Source organism: Pleurodeles waltl, chromosome 7 (assembly GCF_031143425.1).
Source record: "Pleurodeles waltl isolate 20211129_DDA chromosome 7, aPleWal1.hap1.20221129, whole genome shotgun sequence".
Taxonomy (NCBI): Eukaryota; Metazoa; Chordata; class Amphibia; order Caudata; family Salamandridae; genus Pleurodeles; species Pleurodeles waltl.
Genome location: NC_090446.1, coordinates 78,127,099 through 78,151,830, shown reverse-complemented (window position 1 = coordinate 78,151,830; position 24,732 = coordinate 78,127,099). Strand labels below are relative to the sequence as shown.

Sequence of the window (24,732 nt, the reverse complement as noted above, 5' to 3'; positions counted from 1 at the left end):
TAGGTTTTTTACCAGGTTAATCTGGTCTTTCACACCTGCTGAGCCTTCTTCCCCAAGGTGGTTTCCTTTTTTCATAGGAGCCATCCGATCACCCTTCCATCTTTCTCTGCTCCTCCTCATCTCACCTAGGGGAACATTTCTTGCACAGACATACTACTCAGAGACCTGAACATCCACGTGGAAGACCACCCTCTCACCGCACACTCACATCACTCCACACCTGAAGGACCTCCACTGACTCTCCATTCACAAACAAGCACAATTCAAGCTCCTCAGCCAAACTGTCAAGGCACTACATATCACTGGCCCAGCATATCTCACCAATCGTATCTGCTTTGACAAACATTCGAGACACCTTTGCTCATCCTGACTCCTACTTGCACAAATCACAGGCATATGTAAAATCAGATCCGGAAGTCGAGCCGTCTCCTACATCGCTCCTAAAGCAGGGAACGACCTCCAGCTACACATAAGAGCCTCCGCCTCACTTCTTCAATTCCACAGGATGCTGAAAACCTGGCTTTTCGAGTAGTACCACTACGCCTTCCCGTGGCTAGGTGCACACCTGATTGGCACCACAATACAATTCCGGGTAATAATGCACTCTACAAATATGCATGACCTAACGTACCCTAACATAACATTACATATAACATATCATAAAATAAGCTGACACAAGTGTTATTTTTTAGCATTGTAGGCAATAGGCCCAAGCACCACGAGTGACCATATTGGAAAATTGATGGTGAAGTATGTTTTTACACTCATAACTCCTAAACAGACCAATGGATTTCACTTCCTTTTTTAATTTGTTCAGTTCTCTACAAAAAGGCAAGAATACCATTTATGGAGGATCAATATTTATCTCTAAAATTTCGAGTAGCATTGATAAAACATGGGTCGTTCACACACTATGCTCATCATCTTCCTAAGATACCGATTAAAATGACGATAGTGGGGTTATAATAAAAACTGATGTTCAAATTTCAGAGAAATTTCTCATTAAGAATATATCACAGTAAATTACATTTTGTATTTATTTTACAAAACGAAAACACTAGGGAACATTTAGTTTACTTTTTTTCCCTTTTAACTTACTTGTCTATGGTAAACTTTGTGCACTGAAAGGTTTCTTTCTTATAAAATTAGAAAAAATGATCATGAAATTCAAATCATCCCACTGACACAAACAGGGAGAACTACAGAGTAAATCAGCCTTTGCATACGTTCAGGATACATCCACCTTTATACTGGCACCTGAACACTTCTAGATGGTTGAGTGATCCATCATGGTGGCCATAGGGAAGGTTGTATTTCTCTGATACAACCAAAGATAGTTAAGTCTGGAAGCTGATTTCTGAAGGGCCTGGGCTTAAATAAGTCCTGCATTATAGGCTACTTTAGCACATGCTATTGAAGGGCATCCATGTTATCTAAATCCTTTTTTTTCTGTGCAAATAACACATGCCTGGCCTCATTCACAGTTGACTGCTGACTACAGCAGTCATAAAGGAGGATGACAAACCTTTCAGTAGCAGCTATAACTGTTACACTCTCCTCTCATTTAAGTCAGCTGGGTGTGTACAAAGGGCAGGTGCCACTTTTGGGCAATTATTCCAAGTAGTCTAGTATGTTATTTTGCTTCTTCCTGAACACTTTGATGTGACTGTTCCTAAGGCCTCACCAATCCCAGAAATGCCAAGAGAATGAAATGAAATGCTTGGACCAAATGCAATCCACAATTGTTCATAGTTCAGGCTATTTGCATATTGTAAAGCCAACACAACATTATGAGAATGAGCTTCGTAATTTGAGCAACATGAAGAAACATTTTTGTGTCGACTTCATCTTGGGTGTGGGGTTCCAGTCGCTCAGCTGTAGTTTCAGCACCTGAGTATAAACATCTTACACTTTCCGCTTGTTTACCTACAACTTTGCCATGCTATGGTGCTACTGTTATTTGGGTTGCCAGTAGGTCAAAAAGCTTGTGTTTATTTTGATCATCTCCTAGGAATTCAGGCCATTTTTTAGGCCTTGGTTTTGCCAGCACAACTCTTCTGCAAATTATTTTATCTCTCACTCGCACATAGGACTTCAGTCTGTCAAACATCAATTTCCTGGAGACTAGACAATTGTATTTATATGTAGTCAATTGATTTAACAGAGTAGTTCAGAAAGGTACTGTTCCCATCTAGTGAAGTTATAGAGGCAACAACAAATACATCTTGGATGATCCATCAGGATCATGATGTGCACCACACTCTTCATCTTCTGCTGGAAAAAAGTTCCCAAGACATTTGAGGGCAACATATTTCCCTTTGCAGTTCAGTAAGCCATAATGTTTTCATGATGAATCTAGCCAGCTTGAGGAACACAGTTCTGTCTAGTTCTTGCAATTTTACTGCTATTGAAGAATAATCAGATTATGATATTTGTAGTTTATAAGAATGAAGAAAAGAAACCTGTTTCTGGTGACAGACAATTCTATGGGCTTTTCACATTTTACATGTCTCTTAACGAAAATGTTTTTACTCAGATTTTTCCTAGATCTTTTTATTTTAGCTGCAGCAAAAGCTTTAACCTGGCAATCACACAAAGTGGAGATTCATTTAGAATTAACCCACATGCTAGCCCAAAGTGTACTTACCCCAGACAGCAAACTGAACTTCATGGAATCAACAAAAGTCTTATCCATAATCTCTGAAGTATTTATAATCATTAGTTCAGTGCCTGTGTTTGACAATGCATCATCCACTTCCTTAAAGGAAGCTGTCATGGTAAAGACTTTAGAAATAACTTTTATTGCATTTTATGAATGCTGCCATGTTGGGAACGTTGCTTGTTTTGAGCTTTTGTGGTTAGTCTCAGTAATTACTCCACAATCTTGGCTAGCTCTGATGCAACACAATCCATCTTGTTAGGTAAGCAGGAGAATTGTTTGTGAAGCCCCATTGTTCCTATAGAGCCTTTTACTAGGGTATTATTTTGTTCATGTGTTTCTTGAGGAGACATCTTGCTTTGTTAACACTGAACCTTCCTTTCACAAAGTTTTCAAAGACATTGGGTTCTTTCTCTGGAGGAATTTCCTGTCCATCCCTCAGATGCGCAGTAACCTTTTGTGTGCGTATATGGAGATCTACACTGGTTCACAAGAGAGGTCCTCATTCACCATACACTAAAAGAGCACATTATTCTCTTATTGTGTTTTTTCTTTTAATTGAAGGAAGTGGGGGAGGGTCAATTCTTATTGTCATATGTTGAGAGAAAAAGAATGACAGCTTACTAAGAAATGTAAAGATTTAAGATAAGACCCCATTATGTGAAAAGTAGTTAGCTGAGTAGCACAGGAATGATATCTTCTCTCACATAAAACTGCATTTTAATTTGAATACATGCCAGGTCCATGACAGAACAGAATGGCCACATTTCTTGGCCCCAGAAGGAGTATATATGACCACAGAAACTAATTTAAAAGCCAGTTATTAGAAAGTATATCAAAGGAGCGCCGGGCTGGCCTTTCATTCAAAGTTGCATTTCCCTGGTGGGCCGGAGCCATTAGAGGCGTTTGGTTTCCTCGGCTCCCAAGATGCATTTCTGCAGACACCGAGGCGAGTGGGAAGGGGGGAGAGAGGAAGAAAGGGAAAGCACGAGTTCATAGAGAGAGAAAGACAGGAGAAAGAGAGATGTATAGAAAGAGAGAGACATGGAGACGAGAGAAAGGGACTGGGCTGTTTTGACAATTTTTGCCAGGGCTGCTTTCGGTTCCCAGTTCAGCCCTGTACCAAAGATTGTGTTCTCCACTCCTGAAATGCCTTGTGCTTTCTATGCTCCCCAGAACAGGAATCCATAATAAGCTGTGAGGGAGCAGGGAGAACATTTATTCCTTGACTGGTTCTCTAAGAGGGGATTCACTTGAATCCCTACTGATAATTTATCACAAACCTAAAATCACAGTGATTGGGGCTCTTGCGGGCAGAAGAAAGACTCACTATTCAGGGAGTGGATGAAAGTCAAACAGCTTATCCTCAGATGCCATCCTATCTCTGAACTGGGCACAGTTCGGACATTTTAATGGAGGCAGACCAACTTCAACTTCCTGGGGAAAGCAGCCCCAGTTGAGGATAGTGCAGTATGAAGGCCCAGAGTTATTCCTCTGCATGGACAGAAACGTGATAATCTATTTACTCTTTGCCCCTCTGCTCTAGACATCCCCAATGATACGCCCTTGTCAATCATCCTATCTCAGGGTATAAGTTGTCAAAAGGATCACTGAGAGGAATGGACCTATACCCCATTTAAATGCAGGACTGTGAATGTGCTCCATGAGAGGGACAATATGACCTTTTTGCATACTACAAACATTTATTGCTTTCTTTTCAAATGTACTCACTTGATTACATGAAGTTTGTTTCTTCTTGGTTTACTGAAGGGAAAACGCAGGAAAATATTTCAGAACACGCGAATACAACAATTACCAAACATAAGCTAATGTGAGCCGGAGTGATGACTTCGATGGAGTAAGAGATATCGGACCAGATGTAGGTAAGTCCGGGTTTGCGACTTGCAAATTGCGAGTCTGAGCGACTCGCAATTTGCAATTCGCAAACCCAAATGCAGGATGGTGTCCCTGACACCATCTGCGAATCGGAAGGGGGTCGCAAAGACCCACCTTATTAATGAGGTGGGTCGCAATTTGTGACCCCCTTCCGATTCGCAGCACTCACAGGGATGGTGGCCTGCTGGAGACAGCAGACCACCATGTCTGTGACTGCTATTTAATAAAGCAGTTTTTTTTTTTTGTATTGCAGCCCGTTTTTCTTAAAGGAAAACGAGTTGCGATACACACGAAAAAATGAAACGTTTTTGTTTCATTTTTTCAGAGCAGGCAGTGGTCCATAGGAGCACTGCCTGCTCTGAAAAAAATGTTTTCAGAGCCATTCACAAAGAGGAAGGGGTCCCATGGGGACCCCTTCCCTTTTGCGAATGGGTTAGCACCCATTTGAAATGGGTGCTAACTGCGAATTGCTTTGCGACCGCGTTCGTGGTCACAAAGCAATTCTACATTGCGATGCAAATCGCAAATAGGAAGGGGAACACCCCTTCCTATCTGCGAGTTGCATTCCCATTTTGCGAGTTGGTAACCTGGTTAGCGACTCGCAAAATGGGAATGAGCATCGCAATGTGGGTTTTGCATGGCGCAAACAGCGAAATTCGCTGTTTGCACCATGCAAAACGCTTGCTACATCTGGCCCATCATCACACATTGGATACAAGTTAATATATGGTTTATTATTTGTATTGGAATTTGTACTGTTATGCAATTATTCTACGCAGCAGAATCAATATTAACTTCAAATCACTGAAGTTTCAATGGATTCCAGCGTTGCACCATCTGTGGCATGGCTTATATATTTATGAGTGAGTTTGAAAAGGGTTCCATCTAACATGGAATTCTAAGGCTGGTTCACAGATGATGTATTCTGAATGCGGTGCTATTGACATTTCTGCAAAGACAACAGAACACATTTTATGGTCTTGGTCTCGAACTGCTGTGCACAGACACAGCCTTTCGTCTTGAAGAAACCGATGGGTTGCATTGTGGGCTGTATGCAAATAACTGAGATAACATATTTCATATAACACATGACACGTAATATATAAAACATATATGCAATTACGCAACATAGAGTATTTGGGATTTTTTAATGAAATGCATTGATGTTGTATGAATCTAAAAAACTGAGATTATAGTTTAGGTATTACAGGTGGGTTTAGCGATGAGGAATAGTGAAACTATGAGAAAGAGACAAGAAACAAGAGACCCGGGTGTCTCCAGACATTGTGCCAAGGTTCATGGAGTTAGCAGAGAAAGAAAACATAATATAGTGGGTCGAGGTGAGAAAGCATGGGGTAAGAAATTGAAAAAAGAAGTATTTCCATGGCTTGTGGACAAGGGTCATGATGATGAGTGATCTGCAAAGGTTTCACCATAGAGAAGAGAATAACATGCTGAGAAATGGAAGGAAAGGGGGTAAAAGGTAGTGATAGTACTGCAATAAGACAAGGGGACTGAGCAAATACAGAAGAGAGGTGGGCATTGGTGGAGCCCAGCAGACAATGAGGCCGAAACAATAAGATTATTAGGGCAACTGTACTCAAGAAGTTGGCATATATCTGGGAAAGGCTTAGGAGCTTTCTTAGAATTTGCCAGTTTGGGTGCCAAGTTTTCTACCCACTTGGCAGAGCATTTCACCCAATGTGCTCCATCACACACATCTGGAGCACCTTCAGGGAAACTGCACTAGCGCGCTACAGGTTACATTGAGGTGCCATTAACTAAGGTTCCATAACAGTGGTGGCTGTCCCCAGCACAATCAGGGCTCTGTTGGTCTAACGTCACAGTGATAGGGGCGATCGCAGTCTGATGGAGAAGTCACATTTCAAAGAGTGAATGGAAATTACACAACTCTCCTTATCCTAGTCGATCAGGTCGCCTTGAGAGTACCTTCGAGTCTGAGAACATCTTGGATACCTACTGGACAAAGATCTATCATTAAGCTGGTTTAGCATGGATTGTTCCATTGCATTACAGAGATGTGGAAATATAGATGCTGTTTGCCCCTCTGTTCAAACAAGCCTGACTCTAGGCAGCCCATGGGTGATCAGACCTGGCAGATTATCCAGACCCTGAGCATGGATAGTCAAAATAGTCAATGAGAGGTGTGAAACCCTACCCCAATTTAATGTAAGCTGTGAATGTGCTTGACAAGAGTAACAATATTTCTATTCCCCATACTACAGGCATTTTATTTCTTTTTAAATGTACTCACCGGTACTGATTTCATCTGAGGGCACTGAAAGTAAAAAAAGCACAAAATGATTGCAGAACAAATTTACTCATAAAACATAGGAAGAAGAAATAACATTTTAGATGTTAGTGGCTACATATTTTCTTTCGTATACATTAAAGGAGGATTGGATAATTTATATACTTGAGCATTGCCTGTTGCTAAACTGCGACTCCTCACTAGCCAATGTAAACTGAGCAGTGTTTCCACAAATTAAGAAAATATTGCAAACATGTATAGGCGTATGTGCTTTCTACCTACCTAATGTGGTGCTCCTGCCTGATGTATTGGCATCAGGGTGCCCATCTTCTATGGCAGATTCTGAGGAGATGATTTGTGAATGGGCACAAATAAGCTTCCCATGTGCAGCTGAAAACACTTTATTACTTTCTCAGACCAGTGGTCTTTCATCCAGAGTTCCAGGGTTGCACCATTTGATTGTAAAGGGACAGCATTTCCAGCTGTCCAAAGTGGAGAACATAAGTAGGCACCAACCAGAATTAATATTTTGTCTCTAAGCGACATTAGGATGACTTTAATTAAGTGCCCACAGAATAGCGAAGGGTCCTAGCATGTTGCTGAAGTTGAACATGGGGAAAACCAATAATGGCATTCTACAGCATGAACAGGACTCTGCTGTGCTTAATTTGTGCTTGTTGTTTCCGGTGCTGAGCACCGGCACTTATTATTGAGGGCCGAGGCTTATTCTTCTGCCTCAAGCATTTGATGCGAGCAAAAGACACATATGGGAAAAACGGAGGAAGGGAAAAATGAAAAAGCGTCAAAAAGAGAGAAAGCAGAAAGCTGATAGAGTGAGCTGTGGGGCAGGGAGTGGCTTTAAATGGATTGAAGAGGCCCGAGATGGCTTCAGGATTACAGCGCCTCAGTATTCCGTGTTCCCACATTTAATTGCAGCAGCCGCGTGTTTATGAGGAGGGCTTTGGGCACCGGCACGGTTTTATTTACAAATTAAGCACTGGGACTCTGTAAATCTGATGTCATAGTGATAGAGGTTCTTGCAGCCTTAGGAATTCCCTAACCAAAGAGTGGATTCAATTTACAAATTTCTCCTTAACATAGTCGATCACAGTGCCTTGAGTTTATCTCTGAGTTTGAGTTCAGCTCGTGATCCGTACTGGTTGAAAATTCACTGCAACTTCATGGGTGAAAAACTGCCTTTTTGAGGGCAGATCAGTATGAAGATCCACGGTTGGTCTGTTGCATGGGCAGAAGTGCAGAAATATCAAACTCAAAAATCAAACTTTGGTATCACTTGGTATAATTTTAGAGCAGCTTGAATTATTGAAAGTGAAAGCAACATTACATGAAAAATTTAAGAAGAGTGAATTAAGAGTTAATAGTGAGGAGGTGAAATTAAAATAGCAACTGTTCCCAGGAGCAATCCATGAAATAATAAGAAAAGAAAAAGTATTAGATAAATACGTGTAACTTCATGCGGTTCTCAAACTTTGATATCTTTCATGGATTCATATGTATGAATATTGTCCTTTGTCAGACTGTGAGTCTGCGATAGGTAATGTTACGAGAGCACTGTATACATAAATTCAAATAGGAAATAGGAATATACTATACACTGTCTATCTTCTATAATAGGTGATCAGATGTCTTCCAACCAATTGGCTAGAAACTCAGTTCAAACTTGCCACAGAGGCTGAGCTGCTTACAATTTCATAACTAGTTAAGCAACATACAGAATAAAGCCTCATACTTGGGGTTGTGGGTTGGTCCATGAGAATATATGAAAGAGAGCAAAGTTGAAGGGTTGCAATTTAATATGAACAGTTTCTTCTCTAACTTTGCAGCTTTTCGTAGACTCACAGCCATGATTAACGATGATCAGAACAGTCATAAGATATGCATTAGCATCAAGCGGTAATGAAGACCACCTTAGTTATATGGGAAATGCAGTACCATTTGCCCCACTGAGGCTGTAGTACTTTGTGCAGGTAAGCATTGATGTACATGTGTCTGCATAGCAGATGTCAACAATCAGCATCCCTGTGAAGAATTAGTCATTGTGGCCATCCCTGTTATACAATGAGCTTGAGCCTTCTTCAGGAGGGACCTGCTAGACTTTCTTACGGAGGTAATTCTTGCTGAGTCTCCAGTGAGCTATAACGTGAAGCCCGTGTCTGTTGCAAGAGACTCTAGATTATTTGAAACTTGGGTATGGTGTGTTAAAGGACAAAACATGAATTCTTCCAATGCTCCTAGCTGATATAATGACATCAGGGCACCCTTCTTCTATGACCGAATTTCAATGGATGATTTGTGATGGGGATCAAAGAAGCAAGCTTTTAATGACTACTGGAAAATATTGTATTAAGCTCCAGGCCAGTGGCCTTCATCCCTTGGATCCATGGTAAGACCATCTGCTTGCAAAGAGTCAGAATTTTGTGCTGTCCAGAGTGAAGAACATAAGCAGGTACCAGCCACATTTAATAATTTGTCATCAAATGACATTCATCTGCCTCACGTATATAAGCAAAGGGTCCTGGTATGTTACTGAAAGTGCACATGGAGAAAACCTACTAATGGCAGTCTACGGCTTAAAAAGGACTATGTGATTCTAAAGTTACCATGATGGGGCCCTTCAGGCTGTAGTAAAATTCACAAGCCAAAGAGTTGATTCAAGTTAAAGAACTCTCTTCAACTTAGACATTCAGGGTGCCTTAAGTTTACCTGAGTTCGAGCACCGCTTGAAACTTACTGAATCAAAATCCACCAACACTTCATGGTGGAAAATTTCTTCGGTTCAGGGCAATTCACTATGAAGACCCAGGATTGTTCCTTTGTATGGAAATCTAGGAGAAATTATAGTTTCTGTATGCACCAGTGTTCAAACTTTATCACTGCCGGTCTCTATACATCACATGGCTGCCCAGCCCTGGTAAATCACCCTGTTCGCGAAGATGAGTAGTCAACAGAGTCACTGACAGGTACAGAACCCAAGCCCCATTTTAATGTAGGGCTCTAAATTTGTTCGAAAAGAGTGACAATCAAACCCTAAATGTTTTCCATATTATAGACATTTTTCAATTTCAGAAGTACTCACTGATTCTTGTTGCTTCATCTGAGGGCACTGAAGATAAAAAAGAAGAAAAAGATTTCAGAACAGATTAATAAAACAATCAGATTAACCCAGAACACACAGGAAGAAGGAATAACATTTTTAAATGTTATAGGCAACATGTTTTGTTCCAGACTCTTTAAATGAGAATTTGCCTAACATTGAACTCATGAGTATGAAGCAAATAACTTGGGAGCAACCTGAATTGTTGAAAGATAAAGCAACATTATAAGATAAAACAACATCATATGAAGAATTCAAGGAGACTCAAATAAAATAATACATACTGAGAAGGTGAAAGTAAAATAGCAACACTTCCCACAAGCAATCTTTCTAAATAATGAGAACAGAAAAGAGGATTATATACACATGTATAACTACATTGAATTCTCTAGCTATGCTATCTTTCATGGATTCACATATTTGAATATTGCTCCTTATCATACTGTGAATCCTCGTTGGTTAATCTTTATAGAGCTGTTTCCATAAATCCAAATAAGACTGAAAACTGGCATAGACTATACTCTGTCTACCTACCTCGTTATGTGACCCGAACTCTGACCAATGAATTGGGAGAAACTGAGCTCAAGCTGCTCACACGTGTACACCTAGTTTACAATATACTGAATAAAGCCTCATACCTGGGGTTGGAGTCACACAACAACACATAAAAAATAGCAAAGATGCAGAACTGCGTTGGAAGATAAACTTCTTCTTCTCCAATGTTGTAGCTTTCATAGATTCACAGCCAGAATATGGATGATTGGAACAGTACATAAGATGTGCTTTAGCTTTACCTTTGTTAAACAGGGTGTGCAGCACCATTTGTTCCACTGCTACCTCTAATGACATCTGATGACGTCAATAGTGCTTTGTGAAAGTAAACTTAGATTCCAATATTCCTGCTTGGCAGATGTGAACAACACCACCCCTGCAAAGAATGAACCACCATGGTCGCGCCTCTGATAAAATGAGTTTGAAGAATCTTCGGGAGGGACCTGCCAGGTTGTCTGTTTCAGAGGTGATGTATGATGAGGCCCCAGTGAGCTGTGCTGTGTGTAGACAACAGAGAACCATTTCAGGACTGGCATTGGAAACAAACACCTGATCATGTAGTCTGAATGACTTCAATCTGTCACTGAAGAATGAGGAAACATTAAAAGGCTGATTTAAGAAAAGTGGCACTGGATCCAATGCAGCGTCACTTTTCTTTCGCCCCTTAGCACCCGCCAACGCCACCATGTACGTGCAATATTTAACATACGGCACACCATGGTGGTAGTTAGGGAGCCAGTGTCAAACTTTCTGATGCTAGTTTGGTGCTTTGCAGGATTAGCGTAAACAACGTTAACGCTAATCCTACAAAGCACATTGAGGCCCATTATAACTAATGGTGTGCCTCCTTTTAATGCCTGCTCTGTGCAGGCATTAACAATGCCGCAAACAATGCTGCAAAAAATGCGCCATTTTTTCCGCCCCCCCTAATGGGGGAACACCCTCTTGCATACATTATGCCTGGTGCAGGCATAATGTGGCGCAAGGGGTTACAAAGTGGCGCCACTTTGTAAATCTGGCACAGCAATTCCTCGTTGGGCCACACAAGCATAACAAAATGACTCTAATGTGGTGCAAGGAGGTGCTAGGAGGTGCCACAATGTCCAAGGAATATAGGACATTTTCATTCTGAGTGGTAAGCTGCGGGAGGATGCTCAGGAAATGGAGTTTGTGGTTCAGATGAAATAACAAGAACACTTTCAACATAAAGACTGCATTTGTTGTGAGACACTCTGGATTTTTTTTTTTAAGTATGGAGCTTTAAAAGGTAAAGCTTGGATTTTACCAATGCTCCTGGCTGATGAAATGGCATCAGGGTGCTCATGTTCTATGACAGCATCTTTTTCTCATGACAGCCATAAAAATGTATTAAGATCCCAAACCAATAGTCTTTCACCCTCAGTTCCAGGCTTGCACCATCTACTTGTATTTTCCACTTTCAAAAATGGAGAACAAAAGCAGGCACCAACTACAGTTAATATTTTGTCACCAATCGAAATTCAGGTGCCTTTAATTAAGGGCCCATAATAGAGCCAAGGGGCCTGGCATGTTGCTGGTAGTGGAATTGTTGAATCTCATTAATGCCATTCTACAGCATGAACAGGACTCTCTGACTTTAAGGTCAAAGTGACAGGGACTCTTGCAGCCTGAAGGAGAACTCAGAATTTGAATAGTAGAAACAAGTTACACAACTCTAGCTAACATATGTGATCAGGGGCCATAACTTTGTCTCTGAGTTTGAGCACAGCTTGTGAAAACCTACTGGATGAAAACCGCCCCTAAAGCATGGTGCAAAAACTGGGAAAAGTTCATTATGAAGACCCAAGGTTGTTATTTTGTATGGAGAGAGATTTGGAAACATAGATGTTCCTTGCACACCTGTTAAACTTTGGTATCACTGGCCTGTCTCTAGGCATCATATGGCTGACCGGCCCTGGTAAATTGTCCTGTGTCTGAGGATGACGCTTCAATGGAGTCACTGAGAGATACAAATCTAAAGCTCCATTTTAATGTGGGGCACTGAATTTGCTTGAAAAGAGTGACAACTAAACCCTAAATCTTTTCATATTACAGACATTTTTTACTTTTCAGAAGTACTCACCGCTGCTTGTGTTAGTTTCTTCATCTAAGGGCACTGAAGGGAAAAATATTTCAGAACATGTGATTCAAACAATCATATTTACCCATAACATACAAGGAAAAATAAATAACATCTTTAGATGTTATGTCCACATGTTTTCTTCCAGACTCATTACAGGAGAATCTGCCAAACATCCAGATCATGAGGATGAAACAAATAATTTCAAAGAAACTTGCATCGTTTAAAGAGAAAGCAACATCACATTCACATTTGAAAACATTCAAGCAGAGTGAATTAGACAATAGAGATACTTTTCAGTATTGACAATAGAAACAATAATCTGATCAGGTATTCTGAGTGACTTCTATCTCACATTATAGAATTTGAGGCAATATTTAAGGTTCAAAGGATAAAGGGCATTTTTCAATTTGAGTAGGCGTTTGCGGGAAGATCCTCAGTAAATGGAGATTCTGGTTTAGATGAAGGAATCAGAACAAATTCAACATAAAGCCTGTGTTTGTTGTAAGACACTGTGTATTTTTCATATCTTGGGTTTGGAACCTTAAATGTTAGAACAAGGATTCGTCCAATGATCTTGGCTGATGGAATGGGATGCACGTGCCCATCTTCTATGACAGCACCAGAATAGATGCTGTGTGAATCATGTCAAAGAAGCTTCTCATTACAGCTGGAATCACTGTAACAAGTTCCCAGTCCAGTGGTCTTTGTCCCTGAGTTCCAGTATTGCACCATCTGCTTGCAATGAGACAGTATTTTGCACTATTAAAAATGGAGAACAGAAGCAGGTACCAACCATAATTAATATTGTGTCACCAAGCGACATCCAGATGCAATTAGTTAAGGGCCTGTAGAAGAGTGAAAGGTCCTGGCATGTTGCTGAATGTGGACATGGGAAAACCCATTAATGGCACTCTACAGCACACACAGGACTGTGAATGTAAGGACACAGTGAAAAGGGCTTGTGCAGGCTGAAGTAGACTTGACGATTCAGTGAATGGATTCAAGTTGCATATCTCTCCTTAACTTAGCCGATCACAGTGCCTTAAGAGTTTATCACTGATTTTGAACTCTGCCTCATAAATCGTCCCGTGTCTCAGGATGGGTAGTCAACAGGGCCACATTGAGATATGGACCCGGAGCCCCTATTTTAATACAAGGCTGTGAATTTGCTGGAAGAGTGACAATCCAGCCTTAAATTATTTTCCCTATTACAGACATATTTAACTAATCAAAAGTGCTAAATGTTGGGTATGGTAGCTGAGGGCGCTTAAAGGTGTAAGTGAAAAATATTCCAAACAGGTGAATTAAACAACCAGAATAACTCATAACATACAGGAAAAGGAAATACATTTTTTAGATGTCAGGGCTGCATGTTTTCTTCCAGACTAATTAAAGGAGAATTTGCTCGACTTTCAAATTGTGAAGATTAAACAAATATTTTCAGATTAACCTGTATTGTTAAAAGAAGTAGTTACATTACATAAAAAACTCAAAGTGAGTGGTTTGAAATCCTAAAAACTGAGGGAGTGAAAGTAACATATCAACAGCTCCCAGAAGCAATCATTCCATATGGTGGGAAAAAATAGATAAATATCTGTAACTACACACAGTTATCCAACTTTGTTATCGTTCATAGTGTCGAGTATTTGAATATTGTTCCCTGTCAGACTGTAAATCCTCAGTAGTCGATGTTAACAGCGATGTTTTTCCATAACTTCAAATAAGACTGAAAACATGCATAGTCTATTATTTGTCTATCTACATCCTTATGTGACCCAAACTCTGGCCAATAAATTGGAGAAAAACTGTGCTCCAACTCACCACATGGGCTGAGCTGCTCCCCTATTTTTAAAGCTAGTTAAGCAATATACAGAATGAAGCCTAAAACTTGGGATGGTGGGTGTGTTCAATGAGAATATATGAGATGAAGGCAGAGCTGGAGAACTGCATTTAAAGATAAACCTTTTCTTCTAAAAAATTGTAGCTCTTTATAGACTTACAAAGGTGAGTAACAATGATCAGAACATATGAGATATGCATAACCATAAATTGGTAATGAAGATCATCTTACTTCAACAAACTGTGCAGTGTGACATGTTCCACTGCTGTTTCTACTAATGCAGTAGTGCTTTGTGAAAGTAAACCTCGATGGCTATGTCGCTGCCTAGCAAATATGAACAATCAGCCTCCCTGAGAAGAATGAGCCATTGTGGCCATGCCTCTTATATTATGAGCATGAAGATTCTTCAGACCAGGCCTGCTCGTGGCATAGGTGATGTTTGCTGAGGCCCAGTGAGCCCCCCTTTATTTGGACAACAGAGCAGCTTTTTGGTACTGACATAGAAAACAAACAGCTGATCAGATATTCTGAATAACTTCAATCTGCCAATGTAGAAATTCAGGCATTTTTAGTGTCCAAGTAAGGAAGAAAAGATTCAGTATGCTTGCCAGGCAGTGGGAAGGAAGTCAGTAGAAGTAGCTTTTCATTCAAATGGAAGGACAAGAATACCTGTGACTTAAAGCCTGCATTTGTGACTTAGGGAGGCAGAAGTGTTGTATGGGGGCAGCTAAAGCCAGGAATGCTCTCCTGATACATTAAAGAGGCTCTGAACCTCCAGAGCATTCAACATCTACTAATGCTGCCTGGGTTCCCACAATGCTAGCCAAGTTCAGCACCAAGACACCTTTGGGTATTCGAGTGCTACACCAAAACAGTTAACATAACATAACAACATAACATGGCAGAAAATCATCACTCGAGATGGACTGCAAGACATGCAAAAGGCACATCCACATGCTCTTGGTGAATTTATTGACTTCCTTTAATTCTAGGGTTGGATGCCATTCCCCCAACTTTTTGCATACATGGAAATCCTTGACAAAAACGTTCAATTGCATTAGTCCTTCATTCGTGACTCAAATGTAAATTTGGTGGTGTTTTTAGATCACAGATAGTAAGGCCTCACTTGCAGATGTTGCTCTTTTCGTGTTGGTGTTTTTAAGGCAGTTGGGATATTAACTCTTTTGCATGTCAATGTTTGATGATGTCCGGAACCTGGAGGTTGAAGATGATAATCGTCTTTGTGGAAAGAATGCCCACAATTTTCCACCCACCAGCATGGGCAAATAGATGTTGGGCAGTCTAAGAGGCCGGCATGTGAAGCATAGTCTTTATTCTTACTTAATGAAGAGGAGGGCCCCCTGCTTTGCATTCTCTATGTGTTCCCTACAGATATGGACCAGACTGCCAGTGTTTGTAAAATCTTGATAGGACGTAGGGACTGACGTGCCAGTAAGCAGCCATCCTGACATTAGGATTGTCTCTTACTAGATTGATATCACTGTCTCTGTTGCAGGTGTTGAGCTGTGTCTGTATGTACCTTGATTGCTTGCATAGGGCTCTTTAAACAGCAGCATTTGCATAAGTCTACTCCTGCAGCCATCTGCTTGAAAGTATTGTTGAAAGCATCTATGGAAGAGTCAATCTAGGCAGAGGAGATATGAGAAGCTCGGTGTCTGCAGTCCGGTAGTAAAACAAAAATATCATGCCAGAATGGCTCAGGCATTGGAAATCTTGATAGTCATTGACGCAAGGGTATATGAGTGGCAGTCCTCTCTTATGGGCTACAATGGCTGATGAGAAAGTGTTACAAGAATAGCTCTAAATAACAGCATACATCACTAACTCTGACTTGAGTAGTCTAAAGAGACCAGTTAGGCCTGTAATGTCTTTCATGTTTTAGGACGGAACCTTTCCGGCTCCTAACAAACTCTGTATCAGTGTGATGTAATCTCTAAAACAGAATGTAGTGACAGCTTGGATTAGAATGTTGGAGTCCACTGGTACACGCAGGGGAATAAAGATGTGTGATTTACAGCTCCGTGTGTGGCGTAGTCATTGGCAGGTACCCAGGCTGGAGAAGACACTACATGGGCTAAGTCAGTGATCTTATGTTTCTTTTTAAGACTGATGGCAGAAGTCAACCCCATTGCAGTTTTTCGGCTGCAGGTCAGACCCTTCTCCCATGGGTGGTCAAGTATGGAATGGTCTTAAGGGAGCATTTAAACTTGTCCTTAAACACAGAAAGAGGTTTTCTGAACAGTTCATGTTGAGAGGTTCAACTTCTGGAAAGCCCTATCAATTACATTATAAAGGGATGTTAAAGGCATGTATCAGGGTGTTAGTCCTATGGTTGTGGTTCCAAACTTAGATTATCTTATGGTACATAACGCTCACACTCTGGAGCTACACCAACAAAATTATCACTGCCCTGGTCATCATCTTCATCGCCATCATCATCACTGTTGCCTTGGTCACACCAACAAAGAAGAGGATATGTAATTAAAGAAACTCTATAAACCTCCTCGCATGATTGCCTGTCATAAGGAAAGAATATTGGAACATATTTAAGAAGAGCAGTAGAAGAAATACCTTTTCAACAAAGATCAATAATAATCTAAATAGAGAACATAACCCTGCATAAATTCTGCTAACTGCACAGATGTTTTAAAAGGAGATTCGGGATGCCATTTGCCCATGTGAAGAAACTAAAACTAGATTATTTTGCTTCATGTGAAAATAAACAATGCATGTTTGTAACTAAACAACTGTGTGGATATTATCATTTCCCATGATAGCTCAAGTTGTTAAAACACATTGGAATGAGCATCGCTTAAAAACAAAAAAAATTATCCACACAGAGATACATTGTGGAAAAAGAGAACAACCCATTATAACCTAAATTTCAGGTATTCAAATTACATATAATAAGTATGAGAGGGAAAATGCTAAAGGGAAATTGTTGAGAGTGTGAATTTATTGGTTGGAATTGGTGGGAAGGCCTAAACCAGGAGGTTTAAATGAAGTACGTGATTTTAGTTGTTTTAGGAAGTTGATAATTTGGAGAGAGTATTAGTTCACTGACCAGAATAGTGTATTTGATTTCTACATTTCATTCAAATCAAAGAAAACCAATTTATGAGCGTGCGGGTGCCCTTGTTGGAGCGTAGCTTTTATAATCAAAAATTAACATGAACTGCTTGCAAAATAATGTGTAATGAAGCTGCATAGAAAACGCATTAATATGTTTCTGATGTACGCATTTGAAATGTGCCCACGGGGGAGTGGCCACCAATGCATACGATGATTGATAAAATTGACTAATAATGAATTATTATTGTACTACTGTATGATTCTGTTTTAGCATTGAGAGTTATATGTTAAGGTTTTGCTGAATAAATCATTAGGCCTTAGTTAGCAAGAGTCTGGGCCTAGCTGCCTGGTCTCATATTAAATGTGTTTTTCTAACGTGCAATGTGCTGTCTTCCTGAAGGACATAAAGCTGTACTTTTCCAGAAGTTAGAGATGTGTGTAACCGTAGTAAATTCTTTCTCATGAGACCCGACTTGCTCAAGGAGACATTCTTGTTCAATGCAACAGTGTAATTCGCAACAGGTACAAGGTCGCCTGAACTGGTAAAGACAATGGAGCTACTGACTGAAGCTGTGCGTCTAACTTTTCCTACCTGCCATCTCACCCGATGAGGATGAAAATCACAGGAGTCAATGAACTGTATGAGAACTGTCTTAGGTGAAAATTCTAGTAAGGTGACCACTCAACCATTGGACAGAGATAGTGGTGCACCAAATACTGACCAATGGGAAATTAGAGACTTGTTTGGCAAATTCAATTTAACGTCGTGTCACAAGGAGACATCAGCCATTAGAGGGACACCCCTGCTGTTACTCTGGCATTTCGTCTTTAACCTTGCTGTTTTGGTTCTTCAAACCATCCTCACCTTGTCTTGCCCGATATTTTTTCTTCTTCTCCTCCTTAAGAGGAAAGAACTATCTGCCCTAGTTTCTGAAACTTTGCTGTTCTATCCTGGCGGATGGCGAATCAACTACTGTCCTGAGGACGAAGACTGACTCTGTATGCTGACCCATTACGGAGGGTAACTATATGATAATGAAATTGTAATTGTCTGCTTGCCTTTCCTTTCTAGGTGCCAACTGCTTTTGACAGAGACCATAGTTAGATGTTTCCCAAATTTGTGTTACTAAATTGTTTTGCATGAAGCCCAACATGCTGATCCTAATTCGAGGTTAGTCAAGGAATTCACAAATATTGGATGCAACCAGACAAAATGACTGAATCTTTGCTGTGTTGAATAGATGCGCTAATGATACTCTGCTAAATAGATGCATGTTGATGCCGTGTTTTGTCCTGATGTTTATAATCTTTGCTTTGCTCAAATCTTATTCTTATAACACTGTTGATGTGTTTTCTGGTGTTGAGACTAATAAACTTGCTAGTAGAGTGTAACCAATAGGGAATAAATATCATAAATCTTCCTAAATTTGTGTGGTTATTCATGGCTGAAAGGTCATGTTGCGTTTCAAATTCATATTGATGTGATTAACTAATTTGATTGATTTGTTACTGTGACTATTGATGAGTATATTGATCTATTGACTGACATGCTGGACAGAGATCTCGTCTTAAGGTGTCTCCAATCAGGGTCAAAAGGTTCATTGGCCTAAAACGAGTCCCAGACTAAATAAATTACCTAGGGCGGGACGCGTTATCACCCCCAGATGCATGATAAGGTATGGGTGGGATGGTGGGCGTGTCATGGGCTACCGTTGGGATGAGGATGCTACTATCTATGATTAAGATTGTTCAATGCTTTGCTACGACAAAAATGTGAAGATACAATTTGATTATTGGTGGATAATGCCTTATGTTAATAAACCTAATAAAAATGTGGTTATAAAGAAAGAAAAGTCCCCAGAAATTAATTTATACAGGTATCAGAAAAGGTGCAGAAGCCATGCCTGTTGAACAACGAGATGAGAAGCTGCAACAGTTTTAAGGGGCAAGAACGGAGATAATATATGAACGACAATGTGGACTATGTTTTGAAAAGATTGTCACGTTATACAGTCTTACTCAAAGAGTACCATTGTTAATTAGTTTTTTGATCACGAGTAACGCTTAAAAATATCTTTCTAGGTTTTCTCTTTAGAGAAAGTGTGGGAGCAGTTAATAATATGTCCAATTTAAGAAGGGATTTTACTGCAAATAAATTGAGAATTTTAAGATGAAAACTGATGGAATGATTGAGTACAATACATGCACAAGTAATACGGAGTAACAGAACTGTTTAAGCAAAATGATGATTTTTTCCACAAGAATTGCAGATGTGTCTTGGGAAGGAGTTACCTAAACTATAATTTTCAAATGGCAAGTTGGGGATTTTGTTGTTGAACCGCAAAGATGCAGCATGAAAGTTGCACAAATTCTTGTGTTACTAAACATAAAAAAAGGTGCGCACATACCCATTTATAACAGTACTCAAAATTTTAGTGTCCGGGATCCAGCACGCGTTCAAGAGATTGTACAGTTATTAAATTCAGAAGTTGAAGTATGTCAGGTGACCTGTAGTGAAAAGAATGGTGGATCTTCAAAGACAAACATGAGTATTTAGTGCTAAGGCCTGTGTTTTGTCAGATAGACGTCCAGATTGTTGTCTGTAAGATCATGTGGGTGAGTAATGGTACTTTATGGAGTGCCCTTAAATCAAAACTATAAATGCTAAAAACCATATTGGAAGAGACCCATGTTAGACTTGGCATCCTTTGCGTGGTCTCCCTTAACTTTTTGCCTCTGTTTCCCAGGTTGTTGATGTGTGCTGGACTCTATTTTTGCTGTTTTTGATACTCTGGGTACTTTACCACCGCTAACCAGTGCTAAAGTGCAAGTGCTCCTATGTAAAATATATGTGTAATTGGCTTTCCATGATTGGCATATCTGATTTACTAGTAAGTCTCTAGTACAGCGCACTAGAGGTGCCCAGGGCCCGTAAATCAAATGCTACTAGTGGGCCTGCAGCACTGGTTGTGCTGCCCATATGAGTAGCCCTGTAAACATGGTTCAGACCTGCCACTGCAGTGTCTGTGTGTGCAGTTTTAAACTGCTAAATTCGACTTGGCAAGTGTGCCCACTTGCCAGGCCTGAACCTTCCCTTTCTCTACATGTAAGGCACCCCTAAGGTAGGCCCTAGGTAGCCCCATGGGCAGGATTCAGAGTATGTTTAAGGTGGGACATATACTAGTGTGTTTTATAATCCAAATGGTAAAATATTGCCAGATTCGGTTTTCACTATTGCAAGGCCCATCTCTCTCATAGATTAACATGGGGGCTGCATTAAATATTATTAAGGTGCACATTCCCTTTGGAAACAGATAAAAAAATGGAGTTTAGGGTTTCTGAACACACAATTAAAAAATATATCTTTAAGTAAAGTTTGCTTTTGGATTTTGAGTTTGAAAATGCCCCTTTTAAGAAAGTAGGCATTTTCTTGTTTAAACCTTTCAGTGTCTTTTTGTGGATTCCCTTTCTGCCCTCACACAATGTAGTCTCCAATGCCCTGGTGTGTGTCTGGGCCTGGCCTGGGCAAGGAAGGATCTTACAAACAAGAGAGACTTTTCATGAAGTTTGCCTACTTGAAAGGTAGAAAGGTGTATAAGTAATGGACCCAAAACCCCTGAAAATTAGATCACTTCTGGATTCACTAGGAACCTCTGCCAAGGAGAAGAGCTGAAGAGCTGAGGAGAAGTGCTGCTCCTGCCTGTGACTGTGCTTTCTTGGGCTAGCCTGCAGTGGCTGCTTCTGCCTCTGCTTCTGTCAAAGGGGAAAAGGACTGGACGTCGTGGTATATTCCTGCTTGACAAGAATCTCCAAGGGCTTGGACTCAGCTTGTCCCCTGTTCTGAAGTCTCAGGGGCATCAAATACTTCCTCTGCAAGCACCTGGACTCTCTGCTGAGACTCCTGTCCTGCCAAGTTGTGCCCTATCCAGTCCCTGGGCTCTTGAAAGGAGAAGCTAGTGGAAAAACCAACTTCAGACGACTCCGAACTGACACCGCTGCCGAATCCCATGACGCTGCCTGTAACCACAGCCGTGGTCCTCGCTGGAGTGCGACAACCCCGCAGGCCAGACACCGCTGCAGCCCCTCCAAAGTCCACAACTCCATAGTATTTGCCGCACCACATCGTGACCGCCAGATATCGACTCCACCCAAAGAGCGCAAATTGAATGCTGTGCAACGACTCTGCCTCACCTCCACCGCTCCGTAGCAAGGACCTGATGCCTCTTCGTGATGCCTCCACCCCTTCACCATGCAGCACCGGAACCAATGCTGCCTCGGATCCAGCAACAATGCAATCCCAGACTCCGTGCACCGGCTTGTTTTAGCATTTCACTAAGGTACTGTACCTGGGGGTCTGCATGACTCCATGGCATCAGATTGTTGGGAATTACTCCATCATGACACCGTGATAGCATCTCATCAAAGCATTCCTGTTTCTAACCGCTATTTTTGAGTTTAATCTTTAAAAATGTATTACTTGACTTGTGTATTTTGGATTTTTGTCGTTTTGGTCTTGTTTTGTGTAGATGAATATTGGCTCTTTTTCTAAACCTGTGTTGAGTTATTTTGTAATGTTTTGACTGTATTACTGTGTGTGTTGGTACAAATACTTTACACACTGCATTTGAAGTTAAGCCTCCCTGCTCGTGCCAAGCTACCAAGGGGGTGAGCGGGGATTAACTGAGTGTGATTCTCCTTTACCCTGACTAGAGTGAGGGTCCTTGCTTGGACAGAGGGTAACCTGACTGCCAACCAAAGACCCCATGTCTAACAACCCACCACTAACCTAATACAATAAACCTGCCTTGAAGAAACCGGTGCTGAATCAGTAGTATCCATAGGGATGGAGAGGAATTACAGAATGTGTCTGATGTTGAGCTGCTGGATCAAGCTTAAACATAAAGAATGGGTGTCATGCCGAAGTTCAGCTGTAACCCAGTACTGTGCCTGTTGTGCGCATTTGAACGTAGGAAAGAAGCGTGTAAGCATATTAAGGAAACAATGGGGTGGGTTGATGTAACAGGGAAGTTGAGAAGTTTAGTCAAGATTCAGGGATAAAATGGCTGAATACTGTTTAGTAGCCAAGTGAGAGCCTGAAACATGTTCTTGGCATTGAGCAAAAAGGCAGGAAAATAGAAAGATAACTGGGTCTCTCCCACATGGTAAAGAGTGAAAGCAGAACAGAACTAATAACAGAACCTAAAAGCTGGAGGTTGGAAGAGAAAGAGAGAAGCATCAGGGGATTGTAAAATATGATAGGGACAGCCAGGCAGAGAACTGGTCTAGATCTCTGTCTGCGATGGTAAGGAAGGAAAGTGTCAGGAGCATGGACATGGGATCAACAATAGGTCAAGAGAATGAGAATAGGTGAAGGTGTTAGTGGTCGCATGAAATTGGAGCCATGAAAAAGGATAGTTGCTGTATGGATTTACAGTAGCAGACTGATGGGAATTAAGTAGGTTGGAGAGGACAGATAGTGAGTGATGAGTGTGAACATTAGTTGAGTGTTTTAGAGAAAAACAGAGTAGCCATACCAGGCACTAGCTGGCTCTATGTGTGGATATCATTTTGGTATTTTTGAAAATGAAAAGACAACAGCAAATGTGATGAATCCAGGGGGCGACCCTCCACTATGGTGGAGCAGCGTCGCCCAGCGATGAAAACAGAAAAATAAAGTGATAATAAAAAATATTCTATTATCACTTTTTTTTTCCGCTTAGTGAGGGCAGCGCGGGGACAGCCACCCCCACATCACCATGGAGGAGGAGTGGTATGTGCACTTCTAAGGTGCATGTCAGCTTGGCCGGCTGTCTGAGGCCAGTCAAACGGATATAGGCACTTAGGTATCTCCACCGGTTGTGTTGCACAGCTGGGTTGAGACCAAGCACAGGCTTCCGTTCTCTCCCTGGGCAGCCTTTCTGCCCACTTAAGCAAATTCTGGTGCTTCTCTCATGCTGGTAACTGCATGAGAGAAGCGTTGGGATTGGGTGGGGAGGGGAGGAAGAAGGCAAGAAGAATCAAGGCGGCAGGCGCGGCGGAACACTGAGGCGGCAGGTAAGTTTTTTTATTTTATTATTGTTACCCCATTCCCCACCTGTTGCTCTGTGCGCTGCCCCCCTCCCCTCTCAACCCTTTCCTGACAGTAGCCACTACTGGATGAAAATGAGGTAAATTCAATATAGGAAAGAGTGATTAGAAATCATAGTTAGGCAAGTTTGTATTTATGAAACTAGGGCATGTGGTTTAACTATTTTTTGAAAGAAATAGTCATAAGGATCTCCATATTTAATTATGAGAGAATATAGTGCTATTTCCACTCCCCCGTGTTCTACCAAACATATTGCATGGATTGTTTTCAAAATTATATAGCCTCGGCCAGGCCATCATCTTAAAGCAACTATGATTTGCATGGCTGCACTAGCACCAAAAATGTTGGTGCTAGTGCAGCAAAGCACAGGGAGACCCACTGGTTATTATGGGTGCGTCACTTTAACACATGCCCTGAGCAGGTGTTAAAAATGGTGTAGTGAAACCTTGTAAATGTTACTGCGCCATTTTTTTTTAGCCTCCCTGTGTGCGAACGCCCCCCTTGCATACATTATGCCTGACGCAAACATAAAGTGGCGCAAGGGGTTGCAAAGAGGCACAATGCATACATGCGCCTCTTTTAAATGTGGCACAGGGGAATTGGCACCTTAACGCCACCTTAGCGTCATGAGATTTACTCTAAGGTAGTGTTAATGCGGCGCTAGGGGCTTGTAGATCTGCCCCCATGTTGTTTCTAGGGTCAAACGCATTGGAAACATTATTAGCATGAATGACTCATTTAAAGTTATTTCACTCTGTATCACAAGACCTCTCCTTCTTCAGCAGGACTTATTATATGTGGGTACAGTGAACTCCCTACTATTTGTATTATACCGTAATGTACTGTGGTGTTATTTGTGACAGCACACCAATGCCAGAAAGCGTCCAGTTTCAAAGGGCTACATTACAAACAGTTACACAGAAGATATATTATAGTGAACCAGAAATACAGCTTACATACAACCAGTATAACAAATTACCAAAGTGATATATAATTAAATTATCAAAACATCATAAAGCATTCAAAAGATATATTTTCAAATTAATTTTGGAACTGTGATCATTCCTTAGGTCGTAGAGCTCATGACAATTGGATCCATAAGCAGGTATCAACCAC

General features: G+C 41.0%; 1 protein-coding gene across 2 annotated transcripts in view; it reads right to left on the bottom strand.

The window, feature by feature from the left end:
- LOC138303678 (alpha-2-macroglobulin-like protein 1) overlaps window positions 1-24,732 on the bottom strand; it is a 400,879-nt gene that overhangs the window by 5,492 nt on the left and 370,655 nt on the right. Inside the window, exons 37-40 of one of the 2 annotated variants that reach the window (XM_069243004.1) lie at window positions 12,596-12,628; window positions 9,925-9,951; window positions 6,831-6,854; window positions 4,391-4,423 (exon numbers count right to left, since the gene is read on the bottom strand). In XM_069243004.1, the coding sequence (XP_069099105.1) occupies window positions 4,395-4,423; window positions 6,831-6,854; window positions 9,925-9,951; window positions 12,596-12,628 (113 nt within the window). In that variant the 3' untranslated portion in view covers window positions 4,391-4,394. The remainder of the gene's footprint in view (window positions 1-4,390; window positions 4,424-6,830; window positions 6,855-9,924; window positions 9,952-12,595; window positions 12,629-24,732) is intronic. The other variant, XM_069243005.1, reaches the window with a different exon arrangement.